At 36.6% G+C, this 25,878-nt stretch overlaps 1 protein-coding gene across 1 annotated transcript in view; it reads left to right on the top strand.

Moving 5' to 3' along the window:
• The window catches only part of ADAMTS3 (ADAM metallopeptidase with thrombospondin type 1 motif 3), a 288,169-nt gene extending 264,778 nt beyond the window's left edge, over positions 1-23,391 (top strand). Inside the window, exons 16-22 of the mRNA XM_024754124.1 lie at positions 2,359-2,439; positions 4,209-4,372; positions 9,757-9,922; positions 12,501-12,633; positions 16,434-16,641; positions 18,342-18,459; positions 22,449-23,391. Coding sequence (XP_024609892.1) covers positions 2,359-2,439; positions 4,209-4,372; positions 9,757-9,922; positions 12,501-12,633; positions 16,434-16,641; positions 18,342-18,459; positions 22,449-23,008 — 1,430 coding nt within the window. The 3' untranslated portion in view covers positions 23,009-23,391. The remainder of the gene's footprint in view (positions 1-2,358; positions 2,440-4,208; positions 4,373-9,756; positions 9,923-12,500; positions 12,634-16,433; positions 16,642-18,341; positions 18,460-22,448) is intronic.
• Positions 23,392-25,878: the final 2,487 nt, after the last annotated feature.

The following is a 25,878-nucleotide window of genomic DNA, read 5'->3' as shown; positions in this document are numbered from 1 at the left end:
TTTTTGCTCCCATTATACCCCAGGTACACAGCGCAAGCCATTTCCACACATATCAGCTTTGCTCTTTGATATATTTAGAGCTAGACAGAGGTAGTTGACTGTATTCTAATGTGTTTTTCTTAAGCATTCCCTACTCTAGTTACTGATATCTCTGCTATTCCTGTGTGATAATTTACTATGCTTTGTACTTTGAAAATTGTTAAAAATCAAATATTGCCATTTCTGGCTGATTGTATTATTTTAATAAAGCAAACAGAATTAGAATTATATACATATACAATGGTTTTGGTGGAGTAACGTGATTTTCTCCATCTTAATGTGAAATAATTCACCGTGCTTTCTTTATTGCAGTTACGTATTGTTCGTTTAGGTGTAAAATAATTAATTTTTTTATTCCCAGAGTGAATGAATGTAAAGAAAATGGTTTTTACCATTATTATCCATTCTATATTATGTGTAATAAAAGGCAGTGATACTTTTTTTCAGATACCTCAAAAATTATGCTAAACCTGTGAATCAAGTTCTGAAGAAGAGAAGAGAGCTTTAATCAGTCATACAGATTCAAACTGTTTGAAGATAATCTAACATCCATTTCTTTGAACTAATGTTATCATTGTAGTTATTCAATAGACTAATTAACCTTTTCCAACAGGGAAAAATTTAAGCAAGAGGTGCCGTAAAGAATTCAAGTTGCTGGAAAATGAAATCTGCAAGTATTCAACTTCAAATCACCTATATCATTCCTCATTCACACTTAGTCTTACTTTCATTGACTATTAACAGTTTACTGGCATTAGCTAAGTGTTATAAATGCATTTTGACTTCAACATATAAAATTATGGAACATATTTTATATATTACCTGATAAAATATATATAGCTTATAGTATAGTCAATGAAACAGCAAGACTTTGATAAACATGAACCCTCCACTAATTAAAGACATTCTATTTAAGGGAAGATGAGAGGCGCCTTCACTTTACCCAAAGGAGCTCGTAATATTTCTCTTGCTGAAACAAGGGAAGCTAAAAATGTACTGGGTAAGTTGTAGCAAACTGCAGAAAGATGGGCATCCATAAATGGCATCAAGCTGTTTTGCTACACTTGGCATCTTAAGCATGTTACTTCCAGCTATTGCACTCAGGCAAACATGGTACATTTCAGGTACTGAGTATCACCCAGGCTCAGGTGCTGAAAACCCTGACCCCAAAATGACCACTCCATTTAGTTAAGACACTAATAAATATTGTAAAAGAGTTAGGTAAATCTACACAAAGGTAATAATTGTCAATATAGGAAATGACAGAAAAACAGATTTCTTTCTGATTCCATAAGCAATTTTGTATTTATAACTGAATTTCTGTCAATACTTGTAATATATGAATTATAGGTTTCATGATGTAATGAAGGTGTTTAAGTTGCATAATCTTCCTATATTCATTTTTTTCTTACAAGCGAGGTAAAACATCTTGTTTTCTCTATTTGCCCTGATTATTGTTGAGTTATGGTTAGGATCTTAATTCTAAACGATCTTAAGATAATTTTTAGGACATGTGATAATACTAAGAAAGTTTGTTATATAAGACAATGACTGCAATACGATTGATATGTGATATGTCTTGAAACCCAAGACAAGCTAATCAGCATATTGGTTTTGTGATTTCTCAGTTAGAAGATTGAACTTAGGGTACGTGTAGAGGCAATGCACAACATAACCTGCAGACATATTCCAACCAAATCTACAGCACATATTTTAAAACATTCCCCTTTAAAACTTGTTTAAGGCTTTCAAATTAATTGCTGATCACAATATAAATGAAAGCTACTCAGGGATTTTTCTTTTGTAATTTCTTTAGAATAAAGCAGGTGTTTAAATCTGAAGATATTTCATGAGTTAGAAGTTCAGCTGTTTATACTTGCCACTTAGGCTTTTAAAATAGTATATAGACAGATAAAATATATCAAGAAGTTCACCAACTAATTGCACTAAAAATGGACCCCTATTCAAAAGGATGGTTTAGAAAACTAAAATCACATCGGAGGGACACAGGGGAGTATAGTATTTGCCTGAATTATTGTTGATACAATTTGTAGGTCAGCACAAAATAAGTGACTAATGGGTTAGAAACTAGATTAATTTTTTTTTCCTCAACTTAATTAAAAAAAAGATTCCTCTGATCTTATGCCAGATGTCACAAAAGCTACCAATGCTTTGAAATTAATTTCTGAAACTGCTTCTTTCGGTTTATGGATGCCCTCTTCTGCACACAGGAGCAGTTAGAATGTAATGCCTGACTAACCATGGTTGTTGCTTTTGTTTTCTTCTTTGCTCCCTCCAATATTTACTACACATGCAAAGGGTACCTTAAGATGTTCGATATACCCCCTGGTGCTAGACATGTGTTAATCCAAGAAGACGAGGCTTCTCCTCATATTCTTGGTAAGTGTTTCTGTCTGCTGGCTCTGCTTTAACATGCACTGAAGACATAGAAATGTCAAAGAAATAATATATAGATAGAGATACATATGTATGTATCTCTATATATACACATAAAATTCAAAATTATATGTAAATGCATTATCATGTGATTTTTGTTGGTCATTTCTCCCAACTATTCTTTCTCTAAAATAAGAAATATTCAAAACTAGAGTTTTAACTTTTGGTGAAACCTGGGTTGGTTCATCATGACATGAGGGAAAAAAATAATTTCACAGGTTTGAATTTGTTACGCATTTTTGCTCTGTATTAGGAGATGAGAAAAATAAATGTTAATAAAATGCACTAAATTAAGAATAATATCAGAAAAATTTGCCATATTTATGTTGACAAATTAGTTCTGATATTTTGGTTGGTGCCATACTGCATGCCTCTTCTTTTAGTGCATTTTAAGTTCTTTGACTGAAAAGCAATCACATCTGGATTTTACTAGTCCAATAAAAATTTTCCTGATATATGTTATGTGTCCAGTTTCTGACTGGCACATGCAGATTCATTTTCTGCATGTTTTCTGTTTATTATCTGCAAATTATCCTGTTTATAATTTCTAAAAGAAGATTCTTTTCCTCCTTTATGAGAGGATCACATAGAAATGTCACTCTAAAGGGGTTTGTATTCAAAGCGAATGTACAAATGTAAACATAGCTTTCACATATTCCTTGAGCTATAAAAGCACTAAGATTTCTGAAACTGACGCATCTGTCAAACCTATGAAAATTTATAGTAAATTACTTTTCTAAACTTCTGTAACTTAAAAAATGGATTGTTTTATGGTGTTTCGTAGAATTTTTTTCTTTTTGGTATTTAAAGTATATTCACTACTAGATTCCAAAATAGTCTCTGCTGTCTAGCTGTATTTCTTTCTCCAGTAACTGAAATTCCCTACTTTTGATTCTAGAATTCAGATTATTCTCCTTGGAAAAATTAGACTAGTTTAAAAATTTCAAGGGGAATAAATGCATTTAACTAAAACTACTCATGTTTTCTGCACATTTTCGGTAATGGTAACAACTTTTGAAATTTTATTCCCTAACATCATTAAATGCCGATGTACCTCCAAACTTTGAAATCCCGTTTGTTATTTTTTATCCATTAGAGAAAGCATTTTATTTTATAAGGTATAGTAAATCTATAGTATATTACAAATTCTATCACCAGTAAAGAGCTTTTCCTGGTCATATAAGTAGGTAATGTGACCTTAGAATTTTATAGTCATAAGGACTAATTGTTTGTTGGCCTAAAAATTAGTTCAGCTGTTTTGGGTACCTACAATATTTTGCCTTAACTTGAAAGAGATACACAGTAAAAAAAAAAAAAAAAAAGACATTATGTTATATTCTGTCTTAGCATAAATCATTTGTGTTAATTGTATTTTAAAAATATTACCACCTTCCTGAGGAAATGTATATGATGAATGGGTTAGAAACTGTTGACCTCTTCGGCAGTGTTTTCAAATGGGAATATTTGTTAATTTTTATTTCTTATTTAACCATCTTGCCACTGTTTTTAACTGGTTAGGAATGCTTCTTGAGAATTTTGAATGCCTAATGAATGAAGTAGGAGTCCTATCAGAAGTAACACTCATTTCGATTGCTTTGATGCTCATAAACACAGTCTTTCATTTATAGAAGGGGATAGACTTAATATGGATCTTCAAAGCTGCAATATGATAAAATAAAATGTATGCCGGTTACTCATTTTTCATCCTTCAGCAATTAAGAATCAGGCTACAGGCCACTATATTTTAAATGGCAAAGGGGAGGAAGCCAAGTCGAAGACCTTCATAGATCTTGGAGTGGAATGGGATTATAACATTGAAGATGACATTGAAACTCTTCACACCGATGGACCTTTACATGATCCTGTTATTGTCTTGGTATGTGGCATTACAGGCTCACTATGTAGTTGGTTTAGTTTATATTTTTATAATTAATTTATCTCAAGACATGTTTACCTTGCTTGTTTTTTATAATTCCATGTATCCTCCCCTCTTTATTCTTTGGGCAGTTTTGTCATATATTTTATTATATATATGTTATAAACCAAATAATACAGTATTATGAGTTTTGATTTTAGTAATCAGTTATGTTTTAAAGACAAGAGAAAAAATAGATTTTTATATTTAGCCACATATTTACCATCTCTGATGCTCTTCGTTTTTCTCTGTAAATCTGATTTTCCATCTAGTATCATTTACCTTCAATATAAAGAACTTCCCTTAGCATTTCTCGTGGTGCGGGTATGCATGCTAGCAAATTATTCTCTCAGCTTTCAATTCTCTGAAAACATCTTTATTTCACCCTCATTCTTAAAGGATATCTTCACTAGATATAAAATTGGGAGTGGCTAGTTTTTGTTTTGTTTTTTTCTCTCTCTCAACACTTTAAAGATGTTTTTCTGTTGTTGTAGGGAGTTCCAGGAATTTGGGGGCTGATCTAGGAAATAGATACGACCATGAGGTGGCAGTAGCACCCACACATATTGTTTGGGTGGTACCTTAGCAGGTTTGCTTATGCGGCCACCATCAGGAGGGAGACAAGGGCAAGGTAACGCGTGAGGGAAGGGGAACTCGAGAAGGGGTTTATGTGTCTAGGTGATGTCACTCAGCAGCACAGCGGGGAGACTCTGGGTCTGAGAACTCCAAAAGGTAGCAGCAGCAGCTTGGGGTCCTGATGGCCACAAAGTCTTATTTATAATTAGTGGATTTGAGGTGCAAAGCAAGCAGCAGGCTCCAGATGGCTAGAAATCTACTTTTTTGGGCTACATTTAAAACAACTGGATATATGAAAATCTGAGTTTGGTGCCAGCTGGCTTTAGAGCTAATGGGTGGGTCTCAACTTGCTGTGAATAAATAAGCAACCTAGGGCCCAATATACAGGAGCTGTCTTTGACTCATTTATGTAGCATTCGTCTTCTTGAAGCTGTTATTTATGATGAGAAGTCAACCTCATTTAGGTTGCTGCTGTGCATTTAATGTGTCAGTTTTCTCTGGCTGCATTTTACAGTTTTCTCCTTTTTGTTTTGGTTTGGTTTGTTTCATAGTTTGTCTGTGGCGTGCTTAGTTTGTGATGTTCTTTGTATGTATCTGGCTTGGGGTTCACCAAGCATCTTGGCTCTGTAGGTTGATGTTTGTCACCAAATTGAGGTAAAATTTCCATTATGTCTTCAAGTTTATGCTTTTTTCCCCATCTCTTTCTTTTCTATTCCTGGGACTCATTTACATGTATGTTAAACCAGTTGAAATTGTTCCACAAGTGTCTTAGACTTTGTTCAATCCTTTTGTAGTCTTTGTCTTTTCTCTGTTCTTCAAATTGGATAATTTCTGTTGAACTGTGTTCAAGTTCACTGACTGTCTTATGTGGTCTCCAATCTGTCATTGAGCCCATCCAGTAAAGTTTACATGTCAGATGGTGTACTTTTGTTTTCTAGAATTTCCATTCGGTTCTTTTTTCTTTTTTTATAATTTTCATTTCTCTGCTGAGATGTCCATGTATTTGCACTCATTATGTCCAACTTTTCCTCTAAGTCCTGAGATTTCATACTGTCTGCTTCTATGGGCTGCTTTTTTTTTTCTTGATTATGGTTCAGATTTTCATACTTCTTACACTCTTTTATTGTACACTGAGCAGTATAGATGATAAGTTGTAGGGCATTTGGTTTATGTTGCCTTCCTTAAAAGCACTATCTGTCTGGTAGTTAATTTATTGTCCATTCCCACTAATCCTTTGAGGCTTGGTTTATCCTTTCTTAGGGCTGGTGTATTTCAATTTTGTTCTTATTTTTATGGCATGGCTTTCTGGTGCCTTAACTGAATACCTGAAGTGTTAAGGAGGCCATAAGAACACCTAGGGTCCTCAGCCCTGCCTGTCCTCAGGTATCTCTGTGCTGCTCTCAGCCCTGCAGCAGCCATTCATTCACAGACATCATGGTGTCTTGGCCTGGGCATGCACGGACCAGACCTCAGTCTCAGACCCATGCAGCTTTCTGGACCACCCTCCATAAAGCCCCCTTTTCTTTAGTGCCCTGCCCTGAAAGTTCCAGAACTCCACCCTCCTCAGTTCAGTGAGACTGCTGTCTTGGCTTGGGCTCCAGCTCCCAGTACCAGGGTCCAGACGTGGCCCTGTCAGGAAGCCAGGGCCCGCCTGGCATGTTACTCTTTTCACAGGGATCATTGTCCTTTGCCATGTTATTTATCGCAGAAAAAATTCCCTCAAATATTCTATCCAGTTTTATTGTTTTTAATATCAGGAAGGCAACTCTATTACTTCCTCATGGACGAAAGCAGAAGCCATCAACTTAATTTGAATATTGTTAGATTCTGTATACCAGTATTTATTGGATTCCCTGTAAAAATATTATACTAATCTAAAATCAAATCTTCCCACTCAGTTCTAAGTCTTTTTTTAAATTTGAAAATTATTTCTCATTGATAAAGTGTCCAAATCTTTTGTCCATTGTTAAAGTAGGTTGCTTTTTTCTTTTTAAGTTTTCAGAGTTCTTTATATACACTCAATATATAAGTCCTCTGTGAAATGTGGCTTTCAAATATTTTCTTCTACTCTGTAGTTTCTTTTCCTTCTCTTAGTAGTGTCTTTCACAAAGAAAATATTTTAACTTTATTGAAGCCCAATTTATCAATTTTTCCTTTTATGGATAAAGACTTTCTTATTATATAAGATTTTTTTTTTTTTTGCCGAGTCCAAGGTCAAAATATTTTCCTTTTTTGGTAAATTTTACATTTTAATCATTTAAATTTATGAACCATTTAAGCTAATTTTTATATACATTTTGTCTAGGTTAGGTTCTTAGTTTTGCATATGGGTGTCCATATTATCTATTGTTGCATAACAGATTACCCCAAACTTGGTGGCTGAACACAAGCAACATTATTATCTCAGTTTCTCTGGGTCAGGTATCTGGTAGTAGCTTATTACCTGGCTAGTTCTGGCTCAGGGAATCTCATGAGGATGCTCTCAGCTCTGGCGGCAGTCACCTCAAGGCTCCAGTGCAGAGAATCTTTTCAGTTCCCAGCTCAGTCACATGGTTGTTGAAAGGCCTTGGAAGATTGCTCCCAGGCTTCTTCACATGGTGGTTGGCAGGCTTCTGTTCCTTACTACATGAGCCCACTGGCTGCTTAAGTGTCCTGTCCACATGACAGCTGGCTTCCAACAGTGAGTGATTCAAGTGACTGAGAAAGTGAGAGAGTGCAGCCAAGACAAAAGTCAGTCTTAACCTAATCTTAGAAGTGACATCCTTTCACGTCTGCTGCTGTTTACTAGAAGTAAGTCACTGTGTCCAGCCCCCCACTGAAGGGGAGAAGAATTAAGCTCCATTTATTGAGAGGGAAAGTGTCAAAAGACTTGTGGACACATTTTCTAAGCCACCACAGTGTCCAGCACCATTTGTTGAAAAAACTGTCCTTTCTCCATTAAATTGCCTTTTCATCTATGTCAGAAATTAATTGTCCACATTTAAGTGGGCTTATTTCTAGACTCTCATTCTCTTCCTTAGGTTAGATAACTTTATAGGAAAATATACATTAATCAAACTTTTATTTAGATTATTTTAAGTTTGAATGATTGGAGATCAGAAGCTCTGTTTTACTCGTATGTAATGACAGAGAGTTCTTTTCCAGGAGCACAGGTGTCTGGCCTCAGAGCCCTACCTTAAGTCTTTGCCAGTGATATTAGTGTGACCCCAGGGAGCCATGTGGGCTGGCGATATAAGAAGGAAATGTGTAGCTAGGACAGGGGTTATGGACAAGCTGTGCTCTGTCATCATGGCCTTTCTTTTCCTCTCTGAAAGACTGGAACCCCAGGTTCGGAGCCCCAGAGCATGGCAGCTAGGCCATCTGGGGTTGAAACCTTAGACATCTGGCCACATATAAGGGCCAATATAGGGATTGATGCTCAATTTTTAATACTGTTTTAAAAACAAAGACTAAGGGGGAAAAAAGAGAACCCAGATAACCAAATCCTTCATCCTAGCGGGTTTAGTATCAAACAAAAGCTGTTTCTAAAAGTTTAGTTTAAAACACTAATGAACTGCACATGTTTCTCCTTTTGTGTAATTGATATAATCCTATAAAAGCTACATGAAAGTCATTAAAAACTATTTTTTTAAAAAAGAGTGCTTTGCTAATGAACTAAAAATCAAATAAAAAACAGAATATGTTTGCAAAGTTTCTTATAAAAAGGATTAATACTCCTATTGCATAGATTATTTAGGAAAAAAAGGTATGTATAGCATTAAAAAAAAGAGGACTTAACATGAGCATGCAACACATAGTGGGCAAAATACAAGGGACCATTAAACTTTACTATTTATCAAATAAATAACAATTAAGACAACAATCTTTTGCCCATTCGGTTAACAAAGAGGAAAGTGATATAATATGCAGTGCTGAATGGGGGCATTGTCATATACTTTCATCGTGAAAGTAATAATTGTTCTAACTGTTCTGAAGGGCCATTCACTAGTCTATTATGAGAGCTATAAAAAAGTGTTTGTACCCTTTAGCATACTAAAGAGAATCAGAAATCATCACAAAACTGGGGATAAAATATAAATATTCATTTATATGATTAAATAACGCACACTAGGATTAAACACTATGCTGACATTTAAAAGTATGTCTTCAAAGAATATTTACTGTCTTGGGAAATGTGTGTGACACATTAAGTGAAATAAGCAAGACCAGAAAAGTATGTATGTGTGTACACACACACACACACACACACACACACACAGATAATATGCAGATATCTTGAGGCTATATTCTAAAATAATAAAAGTGACTTTAGTTTTCTCTGGTTTAGTGGAATTATGGATGATTTTTATTTTCTTTATATTTTTCCATGATGTCTATATTTTCTGGATGGAACATTATTATCTTTATTATCGTAACAAAACAGTCTTTCAAACAATAATTTTTAAGTACACTCAGGAGATATATAACTTGAGGAAATTTGTGGTGAATTTTATTGTAAGGTTATTATTTTTATAATACAAATTTTTTTCTTACTCCTCGGTGGATTTTTTTTTACTTTTTAATGCCAAGATATTTTATATATTTGCTTTTTTTTTTTTCTCAAACAGGGCATACCTGTACTTTAGTGATAGAAAAACATTCTATTTTTAGAAGCTACTTGAAAGTCTTCCAATTTTAATAAGATACACATTCTGAAATATTTGTAATTTTTTCATTCAAATTTAATACTCTCTCAGGTGATTTACATATCTATTTCATGTGTATGTTAGATTATACCTCAAGAGAATGATACGCGCTCTAGCCTGACATATAAGTACATCATCCATGAGGACTCTGCACCTACAATCAACAACAACAATGTCATCCAGGAAGAATTAGATACTTTTGAGTGGGCATTGAAGAGCTGGTCTCAGTGTTCCAAACCCTGTGGTGGAGGTAACAATTGAACACATTTATTATATTAAAATGTAATTCATATAAAAGCCAATCTTCTTCCTTCTGCCTTAAGGATTATCTCTAATTGAGGCCACAATCTGAGAAACACCAACTATAACCCAAACTGAATAATACAAAGCATTTTGACTGAAATCTCAGGATCTACAAAGGATAGGAATCCATTCATAACAGTGGTAGACCTTCTTAAAAATCCCCTTGCCTTTCCTCCTTGTCTCATATCCATGTAGTGTTACCCTTAGTCACTTTACTCTTTCCAGACTCTCCCAAATTCAGTGTCCTCTGGTTCTTGCCTTTCTTCTTTTCCACTTTTACTTTCCATACCTATGCATTTCTTTTCAGCGTTAATAATGAAAGAGCTCTTAGTTGCACTATGTACCAGATACCATTTTACATATTAATGATGAATGCTCACAATGGCTCTATGAGGTCAGTACTATTATTACCTCTGTCGTACTGATAGGGAAACTGAAGCACAGGGAAGATCAGTAATTTGCCTGGGGCCATGAGATACAAACCCAGGGAGGTAGTCTGGCTTCTTCATACATGTTTGTACTGCATTCTGCCGCCTCTCTGCTCTCTCTAGAGTAGATCCATTAAGCTGTTCTCAGAGTTTCTCAATCTCTGCCATCATCCATTCCTCTAGCTCAGAACAACAAATGCTCCAGAATGGAACTGGCCTAGACAGAATTCTCTCACAATGATACTGAATAATTGAGAACAAGAAATTATTTTGTTGTTTGTATAGGGAATGCCTGGGTAAATATTTCATAATTTTAAATTCAAGGATGTATTTTTAAAGTTTTTTTTTTTCTCCAGAGGGGGCATAAAATGTTTTTAGATAATTATTTTAAATGACAATTTATTCATCACAAGATGCTTATATAATTTGGATCCTCCCTTCTGTTGTATTGTCAACATCTACTTGGTCACAAGACTTATCAGATACACTTTTTTGTTATCTACCAGATCTATTCCTCCCTCACCAGGTTTCCTTCACAACTTTGGAAGGGAAGATTATTGCAAAGGTCTCTTAACTAGCCAACTAAATTTGATTTTCTTCTCTTCGTTTATTTCCAGGGTAATCTTTCTTGAATGGAAGAATGAATGAATTTGAGTATAATTATATTATTTCCCTGATTCAGATCCTTCAGTCTCCTAATGTGTTACCCTAAAGACACAACATAATTCTTTTTTTACAGGGTTATAGTTGTTTTACAATGTTGTGTTAGTTTCTGCTGTACAGCGAAGTGAAGTAGAGTTCCCTGTGCTATACAGCAGGTTCTCATTAGTTATCTGTTTTATACATGTTAGTGTATATATGTCATTCCCAATCTCCCAGTTCATCCCACCCCTTTCCCCCCTTGGTGTCCGTATGTTTGTTCTCTACGTCTGTGTCTCTCTTTCTGCCTTGCAAACCGGTTCATCTGTACCATTTTCTAGATTCCACATATATGCGTTAATATATGATATTTGACACAACATAATTTATGTAATATTCTTGCCCAAAGTGAAAACCTGAATGAATCTAATCATTAGTTGACAAAGAAACCCAAATTGTGGGACATTTTGTAAAACAGCTGGCTTATACATTTCAAAAATATTAAAAGATAAAAAGAGGCTCAGAAACTATTCCTAACTAATTCTGTGAAAACTAAATGCAGTGCATGATCATTGATTGGAAAAGCATTTCTATAAAGAACATTCTAGGGACAATTGATAAATTTTGAATATCATCTTTATACTGGATAATAGTATTATATTTGTGTTAAATATTCTGATTTTAAGATTATACTGTGGTTATGTAAGAGAATGTGCTTGTTATGAGCTGAGGTATTTGGAAGTGAAGAATCAGGATGTCAGCAACTTACTCTCAAATGGTTCAGCAACATTTTATATATAAATGTATATATAGTATGTGTATTATATATTATAATTAATATATATATATAAATATATATCAAATATGGTGACATGGTAACACAAAGTTAATCTAGATGCAAGGCATGTAACATGTTCATTGTGCTTTCCTTACACGTTTTTTGTAGATTTGAAATTTTTCACAATTAAAAAATATATACACATATTTTTTTAAACGTCTAAGTCAGTGCTTGTGGAGACCTTCAGTAACTCCCTGGATAAAGTCCAAACATTTGTCTGACATTCAAGGCTTTTAAGAACAGATCCTTTCCCGTCTGTTGGGAAAAGCCATTCAAAGAGACCTACAATTTTCTATATGTCTTTTCTGTAGAAGCCTATGTCACTGGGTATTGTCGCCATAGTTTTCATATCTGACTCTCACAGGAGACTATTTATCAGGGTCTAGTTTATTAACAAGCATGCAGTTGCTATTTAATACTTTGTAATATTTATTAAAGATAAAGGATTTTTGTTTATTTAATTTTTATTTAACTAATATGCTTCTGAAACTTCAGCACCTAGAACAGTGCCTGACTTATGACTCAATAAATATTTGATAAATGAATGAATGAGTGAATGGTCAAATGTATGATGGAATAAATAAGTGATTAAATCCAAAGAAATATATTTCTCTTACCAGGTTTCCAGTACACTAAATATGGATGCCGTAGGAAAAGTGATAATAAAATGGTTCATCGTAGCTTCTGTGAGGCCAACAAAAAGCCAAAACCTATTAGAAGAATGTGCAATATTCAAGAGTGTACACATCCACTGTAAGTGTTTATTTTAACTATCATATACTGAGGACAAAATAAAAAGGATTTAAATGTCTTTAGCTCTTTTTAGTTTTAACTTAATTTTTAGTCAAAGCTAATACATATACCTGGTTACAATGATCAGATCATTTCACAGGAATTATATAAAGCTGTAGTCCTGTGGGTTTTTTTCCCATTATCTCTGCTTCTCAAAAATAACTGCTTTTATTTATTCTTCTCTTTTTTTATTGAAATATAGTTGACTTGCAATATTGTGTTAGTTTCAGGTATACAGCAAAGTGATTCAGTTATGTATTTTTTTTAGATTATGTTATAGGTTATTACAAGATATTGAATATATCAGTAGTTCCCTGTGCTATACAGTAAATCTTTGTTGCTTTTCTATTTTATGTATAGTAATTTGTATCTGTTAATCCCATACTCTTAATTTATCCCTCCTTCCCTCTCTTTCCCCTTTGGTAACCATAAGTTTGAGTTTGTTTTCTATGTCTGTGAGTCTCTTTCTGTTTTATATATAAATTCATTTGTGCGTGTGTGTGTGTGTGTGTGTGTGTGTGTGTGTGTATCAATACTGATACTGATATTCAGAGTTCATATTATTCTAACAACATGTGTCTCTCTTGAGAGTTGAGTCACTTAGCATGCTCTGCTTCTGTTTCTTTTCTTACTAAACTTTGTTTCTCCTAGAGTTAGTGAATGCCTTGATTTTTATGTATCATTTTCTACTACTTTTCACTAATTCATCCCCAAACTCTTCTCCTCTAAATGCTACGCACTCAAGTATCCTGTCCTTGTGTCTTCTTAGAGACATGTCCCAGAGAGTTCTCTGTGTTCTAGCTCCTGCCTGAGCTCCTACCCAGCTTCCTTCCTGGGGCTTCTTTTTACCATCCTCCAAGGGATTCCTACTGCATGTCTCTTGTATTGGACCTCCTGTTTTCTGCATTCTTTTTCTTACCTTTTAGAGTATTCATTCATTCTGGTAGGGCATATCTTTCAGTTGTTTCATGAAAAAACTATATACAAAGGGAAAATTTTATATAAGAATTAAGCTTCTATACACCTAAGAAAAGTATATAATAGGTTAAAGTATAAGGGTGTATGAGAAGTCTTTCTTCTACTCTTACTCTTGATCATTTGGACACACACGTATGTATACCATTCCAACCTATAATATATTTTTCTCAGAATTTATAAACTTGCTCCATTATTTTCTAGACTCCAGTTATGCTCTTGAAAAGTCATTTGCTATTCTAATTCTCAATTATTTCTATGTGACCTCTTTTTTTTTCTGTCTTTCAAAGTTTGTAGGATCATTTTGTTCCCAGTGTCTTGAAATTTCATAGTGATAAACTGCCTTTGTGCTCATTTTTTCTCATCACTTGTGCTGTATATTTGTCGACTTTTTAAAACACAAAACTAATATCTTTTACCTCTGGGAAATTTTCTTGTATTTTTTCTTTGAAAAGTTTCCCCTATGATTTTCAGTATTCTTTCTGGGAAATTTGTAGTTAGGGTTTCTAGACAGATCTAATTCTTTTCTTTTCTTTTCTCTCCTGGTATTTACTGTTCTTCCTGCTGAATTTTTCCATTTTTGCTATTATGTCATTAACATCCAAGAGAGTGTTAACATCCAAGTGCTGTTTTGTTTATCAGATGTTCTGTTTTCCAGACATTTGATTCTTATTTCAAAGATGTAATATATTCGTTTATCTTTCTTAGGCTCTTAAAGATTATTTGCTTTTTTGTGCATTACTTCTTCTATTTCTTTTTTCCCTCCGTTCAGCATTTGCGTTAGAGACTTTCTATGTCTGGTGAACACTGGCTGTTCACATGTGTATAGAATGCAGCATTAAACTTCTGTATGATACATAGGAATGTTATGGAGACAGTAGATCCTGAGAGTTCTCACCACAAGGAGAATTGTTTTTTCTTTTCTTTCTTTGCATCTATATGAGATGATGGATGTAACTAAACCTGTTGTGGTAGTCATCTCACAATATATGTAAATCAAACCATCATGCTGAACACTTTACGAGTGTATGCCATTTTATGTATTTTTTTATTGTCATTCTGGGAATTTCAGGAGGGAATAAGGTAACAGAAAGTATCTATGACTATGAAGTATATACTTCTCATGTTAACACCTATCTTTAAGTGAGAGTCACAGTGGAAGCCTTCAAAATTGAGTAAAATTTCTTAGTTGCCACAATTCATTCTACTGCCAGTTGAAAACCTATGGCAGTCTTAAACTCTGAATAGCAAAGACTGCCAAGGTTTTAACCTGTTTATATTTTGGTGCTCCATACATACAAAAAGAAAAAAAATTGCACAGGGAAAGTAACTTTGGAAAGGATAAATAGAATGCCTCTATTACATACTAACAGATTAATTACCTAGTTGGAATCAATGGTGACAACCCTTTGGGACATATGCAATGACGAACTGTCTGTCATATTGTATCCATAGCTAATTTGGAGAGGGCTGGGGCACTGACATCGGATTTGGACATAGAATTTGGGAATGTCCCATAGGATATCTTTTTGAAAATAAATTCCTTGGAAATATTTCTGTCAGGTATATTCATGGAAGCAGTTTCTGCTCAGGCCCAGATGCATACAATCTTTACCTTTTCATCAGGTCCAATAAGGGCCTATATGAAGAACTGAATTTTCCAAACATGATGGATATGTCAGGTAGCCTTCACAGCAACAAGCATAGAGATGGAACTGTGATCTCATTTAGAATATTCAAACATGAGTAAACTCATGAGGTAATGAAAAAGCAGCAGCAATCAGATCACCTTGTCATAGCAGGCATCAGATGGAGCCTTTTTAAATTTCCTTTCAGATATTTAACACCGTGAGGCAATATGGCTGAGAATTAGTTGGTTTTATTTATTTTAATGAGTTGGTTTTTATAATTTTATAATTATTTATTATAATGAGTTGGTTTCTATTTTATTTTATTTTTATTGAAGTATAGTTGATTTACAGTGTTGTGTTAGTTTCAGGTAGACAGCAAAGTGATTCAGTTATTTATATATATATATATATATATGTTCTTTTTCAGATTCTTTTCCCTTATAGTTTATTACAAAATATTGAGCAGAGTTCCCTGTGCTATATAGTGGGGTTCTTGTTGATTATCTCTTTTATATATAGCCGCTTGTATCTGCTGATCCCAAACTCTTAATTTATCAACTCCTCCACCCGCTTTCCCCTTTGGTAACCATAAGTTTGTTTTCTATGTGTGTGAATCTATTTCTGTTTTGTAAATAAGTTCATTTTTAGCATATTTTTATATTCCACATATAAGTGATATCATGATACTTGTCTTTCTCTGACTTCCTTCACTTAGTATGATAATCTCTAGGTCCATTCGTGCTGCTGTAAATGGCATTATTTCATTTTTTATGGCTGAGTAATATTCCATTGGATATATGTGCCACATCTTCTTTATGAGTTGGTGCTATTTTGGGAAACTACCATCATGCCTGAACCTAAGGGGACAACTTTAAGATGAGTTTCAGAAACCCTCTAAGGATGATCCTTTTGGAAAAGAGAAGGTTGTTTCAGAGTCACTGGGAGACAGAATACTAGGGCATAACAAATAGATGTGCCCCGCCTATGACTGTTAGAAAGTTTTCAGACTTTTTGTTTGATGTGCCCGTCTTTCTGAACCTGCCCCGTGGGGCGGGGGCACGTCATTCAGAGGGCAGAAAGAGCTAGGCTTGCGGTGCAGGGAGGGGCACACCACGCAACCCGGTCACCAAGTTCAGTCTTAACCCCCATCCTCAGCTGGGCGGCAGAAGAATGGGAGCACTGCACCAAAACCTGCGGCAGTTCCGGCTATCAGCTCCGCGCTGTGCGCTGCCTCCAGCCGTCCCACGATGGCACCAACCGCTCGGTGCACAGCAAGTACTGCGTAGGGGGCCGTCCAGAGAGCCGCCGGCCTTGTAACAGAGTGCCCTGCCCGGCCCAGTGGAAAACGGGGCCCTGGAACGAGGTGGGTGTGCGAATTCTGTGTGCGTTGGCGGGGGGCGGTGGGGCGGGGAGGGGTAAGGAAGTGAAGTATATTTTAATTTGGCTTCCGTATCAGGTAGGCTTTGTGTGAATTGCGAAACTGTCACATATTTTGGAAGCATTACGCATCTGTAGGTATTAGGAAAAACTCACAGGTTAAAACAGTGTTTGCATGAAAGATTAGTTGATGGGGGCAAACCACGTTTGGATATCTTGTGACACAGAGGCCTCTGAAAAGTGACTGATCTGATGTCCGGTATTTTTTCTGGACTGCATCTTTCCTCCTGGATACATTCCAAACCCCTGACCTTGAATGCAGGGCCCTGCCCCATTTGACACCACAGGAACGCTTCTTTTTTTTCTTTTTGTTGAAGTGTAGTTGATACAACGTTACCTTAGAGTCAGGTGTACAACTTAATGATTGGATATTTTATACATTGCAAAATGACAACCACAATAAATCCCATGATAATTCTTCTTTGTTCATCTTCCTTTATTCTAACTCTTTGTCCCAGTCTGAGTAAATTGTTTACTGTTTCAAAGCCCATGCTGGTCTGAGCCTCCTCCCTTTTGGCTGGCTTGCCCCTCCCCCTGCTCCTATGTGACCATCTGCCCCTCATCCATCAAGGCTCAGCTCCATGGTCCAAAATACCACCTTCCAGGGTTGCCCTTCCCGGCAGTCCTTCCTCCACATTCCAAAGGCAAAGAGGCCTTCCAGTGGCTTGCTGATCACAGCAGTGTACTGTAACTCCTGTCTTTGAGCCTGTGCTTGCCACTAGTCCATGCATTTCTCAAAAAACCAGGTGCTTTGCTTCCCCAGCGCCTAGTCGGTGCCTGTCCAAATGACGTCTGCTTGGTGACTGGCTCAATCACTGGCTCTCATTGCCCGTATTAACCACAGTTCTTTGATATATCTAAAAACTCCAAATGAAGAATCAGGGGGTGATAGTAGAGTGGATCGGAGGAAAGGGCAGCAAAAAGTAGACAGAGGACAAAGGAGGGAGTGGAGAGCAGGCCCAGGAGGGAAGGAACAGGCAAATGAAAGTGACCTGCACAGGACCTTAAGGATAACTCATGTCTTGTTCCCCTGAGAGTCCTGGAACAAGCATCCCTCCTTTACAGCTCCTACCTAGATCAATAGCACGGCTGTTTCTGGGCTTAGTTTTAGAGCAGTTAGCCCATTCCTTAAATGAATTTGTGGGAAAAGAGTAATAGTAGTTCCAAAGAGGTTTAATTAACCAACATAGCATGTCAGTAAATTCACCATTTGTAAGGAAGGTGAGAGAATGGGAAGCTCAATCTGTGACAGGCTCTCTGAAAACGGGCTCCACTACTGCTTTTAGGAACTACAGAAGGTGTTACATTATAACAATGACTTGTTTGGCATCAAATGCTTACTATATGCCAGGCTTAACTGTTTTATATACATTGTCTCCTTTGCCTTCATTTAGTCCTACAGCAATTCTATGAAGCTTTCAGAGAAAGAACAATGCTCCCAGGGTAAAGCTAGGATTCTCTGTCTCCCAAGTCACTGTAACACTGGGCCATAGAGAAAGAACTCCAGAGCTGTGTATGCGTGTGTGCTCGTGTGTTCATGTGTGTGTCTGAGTGTGCACATGGGGAAAGGAAGAAAGACAGTCCTGGTGGAATAAACATCTATAATCACAGCCTTTGTTTCTGTAGTGTTCAGTAACCTGCGGCGAAGGGACAGAGGTGAGGCAGGTCCTCTGCAGGGCGGGTGACCACTGCGCTGGTGAAAAGCCTGAGTCTGTCCGAGCCTGTCAGCTGCCTCCCTGTAATGGTAGGTGTGACACTGATTGGTTTCACTGTTCTGATCATGGTTTTTGAGCCTCAAAAAGCAGAACTTCCTTTCTGGGCAAGCTCTGGAATTTCCATTTGCTTACTGAAAAATGACTAAAGGAAAACACCCTTGAGATATTAGCTTAATAGAGTTCTTTAAGATGGGTGTCTGCGGCAATGTCCCCTCCATTTAGTTATCAGAACCGCTGCGGCCTCTGTGATTCCCGGTAGGCAGTAATGCTGGGGTGAGGGCCGTGTCATGTATATGTAGCTTCTGTCAATTTGTGTTTCTAGAAGGAGCTACGTGTTTTCTCTCTTTGATTTTCTTTATGACTTCACATCATTGTCAAAGGCATAATAATGCAGAAGGTTTGGCAATACTTTACTAAAACCATTCAGTTTAGGCATGTGGATGATAAATGTCATTCACAAAGCCACTTCCAATACCTGCTCATCCATTTTCATAGACTTGAACAGCGTGCTTTCAAAATAGATACCTTGTGCATATGCTAAAATTTGCCTTACTCTTGCCATATTGCAAAAGCGGAGTCTCTTTTCTTTAAAGTACAGATCTTCCTCAATTTACAATGGAGTTACATCCTGATAAACTCATCCTAAGTTGAAAATACTGTCAGTCGAAAATGCATTTAAAACACCTAACCTACTGAACACCATAGCCTAGCGTGCTCCAAACACTTACGTTTGCCTACTGTTGGGCAAAATCATCTAACACAAGGCCTATTTGATAATAAAGTGTTGAATACCTCATATAATTTATTGAATACTATACTGAAGATAGAAAACAGAATGGTTGTCTGGGTACGGAATGGTTATAAGTGTGTCATTCGTTTGCCCTCGTGGTCGCCTGGCTGACTGGGACCCTAGCTCAGAAAAGATCCAAATTCAAAGTACTACTGAATGCATATGGCTTTCACACCATCATAAAGTCCAAAAGTCGTAAGTAGAACCGTCATAAGTCAGGGGACATCTGTGTAATTTCATTTGCTATTGTAAAACAAATAGCATATATTGGGTGGTTTCAGTTTCTATCACTGTCTCCTTCTTCCTCCTTTTCTGTCTCTCTCTGCATCTGTCTGTGTCCTTTGTGTCTCATTTTTTTTGTTTGTTTGCGGTATGCAGGCCTCTCAGTGTTGTGGCCTCTCCCGTTGCGGAGCACAGGCTCCGGACGCACAGGCTCAGCGGCCATGGCTTACGGGCCCAGCCGCTCCGCGGCATGTGGGATCTTCCCGGACCGGGGCACGAACCCGCGTCCCCTGCGTCGGCAGGCAGACTCTCAACCACTGCACCACCAGGGAAGCCCTGTGTCTCATTTTCTATCTCCACTTTTCTCTCCTCTCCTTTCCTCTGTGGGTTTCGCTCTCTGTCTCTGACTTGCTGTCACTTGCTGTCTGTATGTTGCTCACTTTCTGTGTATATCACTCGTGCTTTTTCCACCTCTTTCTTCTCATTCTCTCTCTCTCTCTCTCCCCCCCCCCAGTCTCCCTACCTCTACCTCTTTTCTCTTTCTCCTGCTCTCTCCCTTTCCTCTTTCTCTCCTCATCTCTTCCTGACTCTCCTTTTTCTCTATTTCCCTCTTTTTCTAACACTCCTCCTTCCCCCTTTTCTGGCACATGTGTCTGTCAGTGTCTTTCTCCTCCACTTTTCTCTGTCCTTCCTCACCCTCCCTGCCCACCTCCCTGTCTCTGCCACCCTGCATCTGTCTCTCCATCTCCCCATGTCTCTTGCCTTCCCTGCCTTCTCTCTGTCCCAGCCCCCGTGTCCCTTCCCCTCTGATTCTCTGTGCCTGTCTCTCTCTCCCTCTCTCTCTTCCTATCCTCCCACTGTCTGTCTACTCTTCCAAAGAAACCTTATAAAATATTTCTTTGTACATTTTCCTTTGAAATGTGGGGTTGCATGAACAAGTATGACCATGAGGGGGAGACAAAGGACTTACATATTTAATCATTTTTCTCTGGAAAGTATATTTGAAACTTCAAATCACAAGTAAAAGCCAAAAGAACAAATTTACCTAGTTAGGAGCTATAACATTTCCTGTCACCATAGTATTTTACTCTTACTTAGGCATTACTGTCAGGAGGTTAAACACTTTTCGAATAAGCTTTATTAATCTTAATAACTGGTAGAGGTATATATTTCTGCAAATATGCCCAACTGTCAGCAAGAATTTGCTTGATACTTTTCCTTAAGCCAAAAGAAAATGTTATAGGCATAGAAAGCTATAGGCATAGAAAAAATAATTCAGATAGGAAAAGGGATTGATACTTGAGGTGAAACCCATTAATGTGATTCTCAGGCATTTACAACCTAATTAGATTATTATCTTAGCTAATATGAATTATTCAAACACATCATACTGTATCATAGATGTGTAAATGTGAGGGAAATACAAGTCATTCCACAACTTGGGAAGTGGGCATGGCATTATAACGCTAACAAAGGTGGTAAGTTTAGCATGTTTTGGCCCTGACAACTGACCCTCTATTTTTCCCCTCGAACTTTAGAAAAGGGATTTAATTTCTTTGGCAAGTTATATAGCAGGTTCCTTACCTAGCAATGTAGAATCACCTAATATTACATTGTAATTCTAAGTGACTATATCATATAAATGCCACAATTTACAATTCTTTGCATTTATTAATTGGATGTGGGATCAGTATTCTGTGTTGGACTGTGTGCATGGGCTCTCTGCATAGGATATGCTCTGGAATGGCTGAAAAGAAATACAAACTAACATTTTCATGAGCTCAATGTTTGGATTTTTTGAAATCTAATTCTTATAACCTATGATCAATAAAATTAAAAAATAATAGAAATAGTCTGTACACACACACCTACCAAGTGTTTTGTGAGTGTTACTTTAGTACTCTTTAAAGTACTATCAATTCAATGAAATTAAAGAACCATGAATTGTTCATAAGAAAGTTCTCACCCTTTACCCAGATTTGTGCTTTCGAATAACAAATAACCTGATAACGTTCAATGGTAAACATGAAACTGTTGCCTTCACTCTGGAGAATGTTCTCCAAATCAAAATAGTATCTTGATTTTTCTTTCGGTAATATAGCTTTAAGATTTAATATGTTCCAACAGGTCTTTAGTATTTATTTTGATTTTAAATTTAAATTTAATATAGAGGCTACTCTATTATAAAGAAAGAACTATCATAAAATTTAAAAAACCAGTGCCCTCTATATCTTAAAAATATGGTAAAACTAATTCTATTTTCTCATTCTAAAATCAGATATGTATTTCTACTAGGAAGAAAAAATTACCCTTGATCTGAAGACTCTTGATGGAGATGTGAAAGTGCTGGTCAATTCAAGTGCTTTGCACATAGAGAATACTTATTTTAGTAAATTCATCCTAATATTCATATTTTAAACGTGAAGTCTAATGTGGCAACTCCCATAAATGTTAGCTTTTACTTAAAATTTTTTATATTCATATACGATTTAAGCTTCTTCCCTCCTTTTATTCATTTTGAGTTATATTTATTTTTATATTTAAAATGAAATATAGTTGAAATACAGTATTATGTTAGTTTCAGATGTACTACCTGGTGATTTTGCATACACTATGCATAATGTATTTGCATACATTATGAAATGATCACCACAATGAGCCTGTCCCCATAGAAAGTTATTAACATGTGACTGGCGATACTCCTTATGCTGTATGTCACATCCCTATGGCCTATTTATTTTATAACTGGAGGTTTGTACCTCCTAATCCCCTTCACCTGTTTTGCCCCTCCCTCAGCAATTGCCCATTTGTTCTCTATATCTATGATTCTGTTTTTTGTTTTGTTTGTTTTGTTTTTTAGATTCCACATATAAGTGAAATCATACAGTATTTATCTTTCTCTGTCTGACTTATTTCACTTAGCTCAATGCCCTCTAGCTCCATCCGTGTTGTCCTCCTTTTATGTTTGGATGTATGTCTCATTTTGTTGCCTTTTAATCTTTGCAGATGAGCCATGTTTGGGAGATAAATCCATATTCTGTCAAATGGAGGTGCTGGCGCGATACTGCTCCATACCAGGTTATAACAAGTTATGTTGTGAGTCATGTAGCAAGCGCAGCAGCACCCCGCCACCACCATACCTTCCAGAAGCTGCTGAAACTCATGATGATGCTACCTTTAACTCCAGTGACCTCCCCGAATCTCTAATGATGCCTACATCTTTGGTTCCTTACTATTTAGAGACTCCTGCTGAGAAGAAGAAATCTTTGAGCAGGATCTCTTCTGTAGGAGGTCCAAATGCACATGCTGCTTTCAGGCCAAACAGTAAATCCAGCGGTGCTAACCTACCCCAGAGGAGAGCTCAGCCAGCAGAAAATAAGACTCTGAGACTGGCCTCCCCACCCACCGAGAGTGGCCACCTCAGTTCATCTCCACAAATGGCTGCTGCCCCCTTCCTTGCAGCCAGTGATTCCATAGGTGCTTCTTCTCAGGCAAGAACCTCAAAGAAAGATGAAAAGATTATTGACAAGAGACGTCCACTAAGATCATCCACATTGGAAAGATGAGAAAGTGAAGCCAAAAGGCTAGACATCAATGGAAAATCTGGACAAGCTCGCTCTCCCTGTGGTGCATACAGCTTGTTTAAAGTGGAAATCTCCATAAATCATCAACTCATTTTATCTGTACGTGGAAGAACAAAAAGTGCTGGTTCACTTTCTAGTTGCTTTCATCCTCCTTTTGTTCTGCATTGACTCATTTACCAGAATTCATTGGAAGAAAGCACCAAAGATTATTAACCGAAGGAAAGTAAGTTGCTAAGCGTGTTGGTCATTTTCTAGAGCAGAAAAGGGACTGGAATCAATTGTGCATATCAGCTGATTTTTTTGTTGTTGTTTTAAAAAAGTTACAGTAAAAATAAAAAAGAGGTGCCAATGGTTTACATTTTAACAAAAGGTTTTGAAAAATGGAGCAAAGAATTCTTAGACTTGTATTCCTATTTATCTATATTAGAAATATTGTATGAGCAAATTTGCAGCTGTTGTGTAAATACTGTATATTGCAGAAATCAGTATTATTTTTAAGAGATATGTTCTCAAATGATTGTTTACTATTATTACATTTCTGGATATTCTAGGTGCCTGTCATTGAGTATTGCCTTATTTGACGTTCTATGAGTTGATTTTCAAAGCAGAATATTACAAAGAAGTTAGAAACACCGCTACTGACAATACAAAGGGTTTTGTTGTGTGGTTTTGTTTGATCAACAATGTGACACCTAAATTACAGAAAAAGAAAACAGATAAGCTGCAGATATAGAGATTTCAACTTACCTATTACCTTCCATACTTTAAATAAAAAAGAATAAGTTTGGTGTCTTAGTATACTTGCAGTCACAGGGAACAGAGACCAGTAAATGAGCCTGTGCAGGACAAAATGGAAACCCTTTTACCAGGGCCTCAGTAGACACCATTGAATTGTCCTGCTTTCCTGTGTTGTTTTTAATTGTCCCATTGTTGACATATACAAACAGGTATACTCAATGTACTGTAATTATTAACAAAGGAAAAATGTACTGAGATCATTTGTTTGTATGTCAGTAGCTGAGAAAAGCATCGTTGAACTAGAAATAACAATCAAGTATAGCAGGGCTTTAGGGCTCTGGAAGCAGCTTCAAGAAAGCATTTGTTAATGGTTGCAATATTTATTTTCCTCATGGTTCATATCTACATGTTCACAACCACCATGCATCTGACTGCAATAATGTGCTAGTAATTTATGTCAGTGATCACCTTACTCACAGTGAAGCCAGAAATGCTCTCTCCAGGGAGTAGATGTAAAGTACTTGTATATAGAATTCAGAACTGAAGATATTTATTAAAAGTTGATTTTTTTTCTTGATAGTATTTTTATGTACTAAATATTTACGCTAATATCAATGACATATTTTGGTAAACTAGAGAGACATAATTAGAGATGCATGCTTTGTTCTGTACATAGAGGAGAAATTTAAGCAAACTACAGCAGCCAAATCAAAGAGCTAAAATTGAACAAAATTGATGTTATGCAAATTTTACATTTTTAGAGTAGTTGATGCAAAGTTGGTAACTTTTTCCCCTTTGACAAAACATAAAATAGTATGGGCTCAGATAGCTAGCTGTTTAATGAAATAGGGAATTAAAAACACCAAAAAAGATGTGAAGGAGATAAATACTTCATGAATTACACTTAAAAGAAGAAAGAAAGATAAGTGTTGACAGCACAATGATTTGGAGGTCAGTTCCTGAACTGTCTAAAAATACATTATGCAAACTAAAATATAGATATGTTAGCTTCTCAAAGCACAGAATGTGCAAGAACGTTTGCCTTTTAACCATGGTAAAAATAACAGCTTCACCTATTGACTCTATACCTCTAAAGAATCGCTGCTACTTGGTGCAAGACTTTTGAAAGTCAAATGAATTAGGTGAATTCCAGATTGTAAAACAATCCCTGAACCTCAAATAGAAGTCATTTTTTTCCCCTAAAAATTTCCCGAGCATGAAATTCTCCTCTAGTTTGCTTGCGTGTGCATGCATCTGGTCCACAGGGGAACACAGAGAAACCTGGTCACACACATACACCTCCCATAAAGATGTATATATTCATTACACTTCTGATCTTTGAGCTTCCTTTTCTACTAAGCTAAAAATTCCTTTTTATCAAAGTGTACACTACTGATGCTGTTTGTTGTATTGGGAGCACGTAGCAATAAAAATGTTAACAAAATATAGAGCTGGCTCAATCGAGATTTTATCATTAGATTCATCACTGAGTAATGGAAACATGTTATTTCCTCCTACAGAGTGAAATAGTATCAAGTTCATTTGCTACTTGGACTTTCTCTAAAGAGGCTCAAACAAAGTGACCGTGTCTCCTCTTCTCACATGAGGTTGTATCATAATATTTTTTAAATAACATTTAAAAAAAAGAAAATAAGAGGTTACGGGAGTGGCTTTTTGCCTAAGTCCATCCCACAGAACTTGAAGAGACAGAGAGTGGCAATAATGCTAGGGGTATGAGAAGGAAAAGGGGCACTTCTGTTTTTAAAATGTGTCATCCCAGGGTAGTTTTTAGAAAAGCAACCCTCAGCTTTGAACCCTGAGGATTGGTGGGAGCACATCACCCCAGGACTCAGGAGTGTGGGAAGGACAGGACATCCCAGAAGAGGGCATTTCTTTCTGTAACAGGGAGACACTGTCTTGCCACAGTTCCCAGTCTAAACTGCAAAGGCAGACTGATTCAGGTTTGAACTCCACCTACCACTTCATACCTGAATGATCTTGGGTTATCTCACTAGATTTCAGTTTCCTCATCTGTAAGATAGGAGGCAGAACTGTCAAGCATCATTGTGTGACTGCTGTGAGAAATGAGATAAGTAAAGCTGTTAGGGCAGGGC

The sequence above is a fragment of the Neophocaena asiaeorientalis genome, unplaced genomic scaffold (genome assembly GCF_003031525.2).
Source record: "Neophocaena asiaeorientalis asiaeorientalis breed wild unplaced genomic scaffold, Neophocaena_asiaeorientalis_V1.1 scaffold148, whole genome shotgun sequence".
Taxonomy (NCBI): Eukaryota; Metazoa; Chordata; class Mammalia; order Artiodactyla; family Phocoenidae; genus Neophocaena; species Neophocaena asiaeorientalis.
The sequence above is the reverse complement of the archived record's forward strand: the minus strand, read 5'-3'. Positions and strand labels throughout refer to the sequence as shown.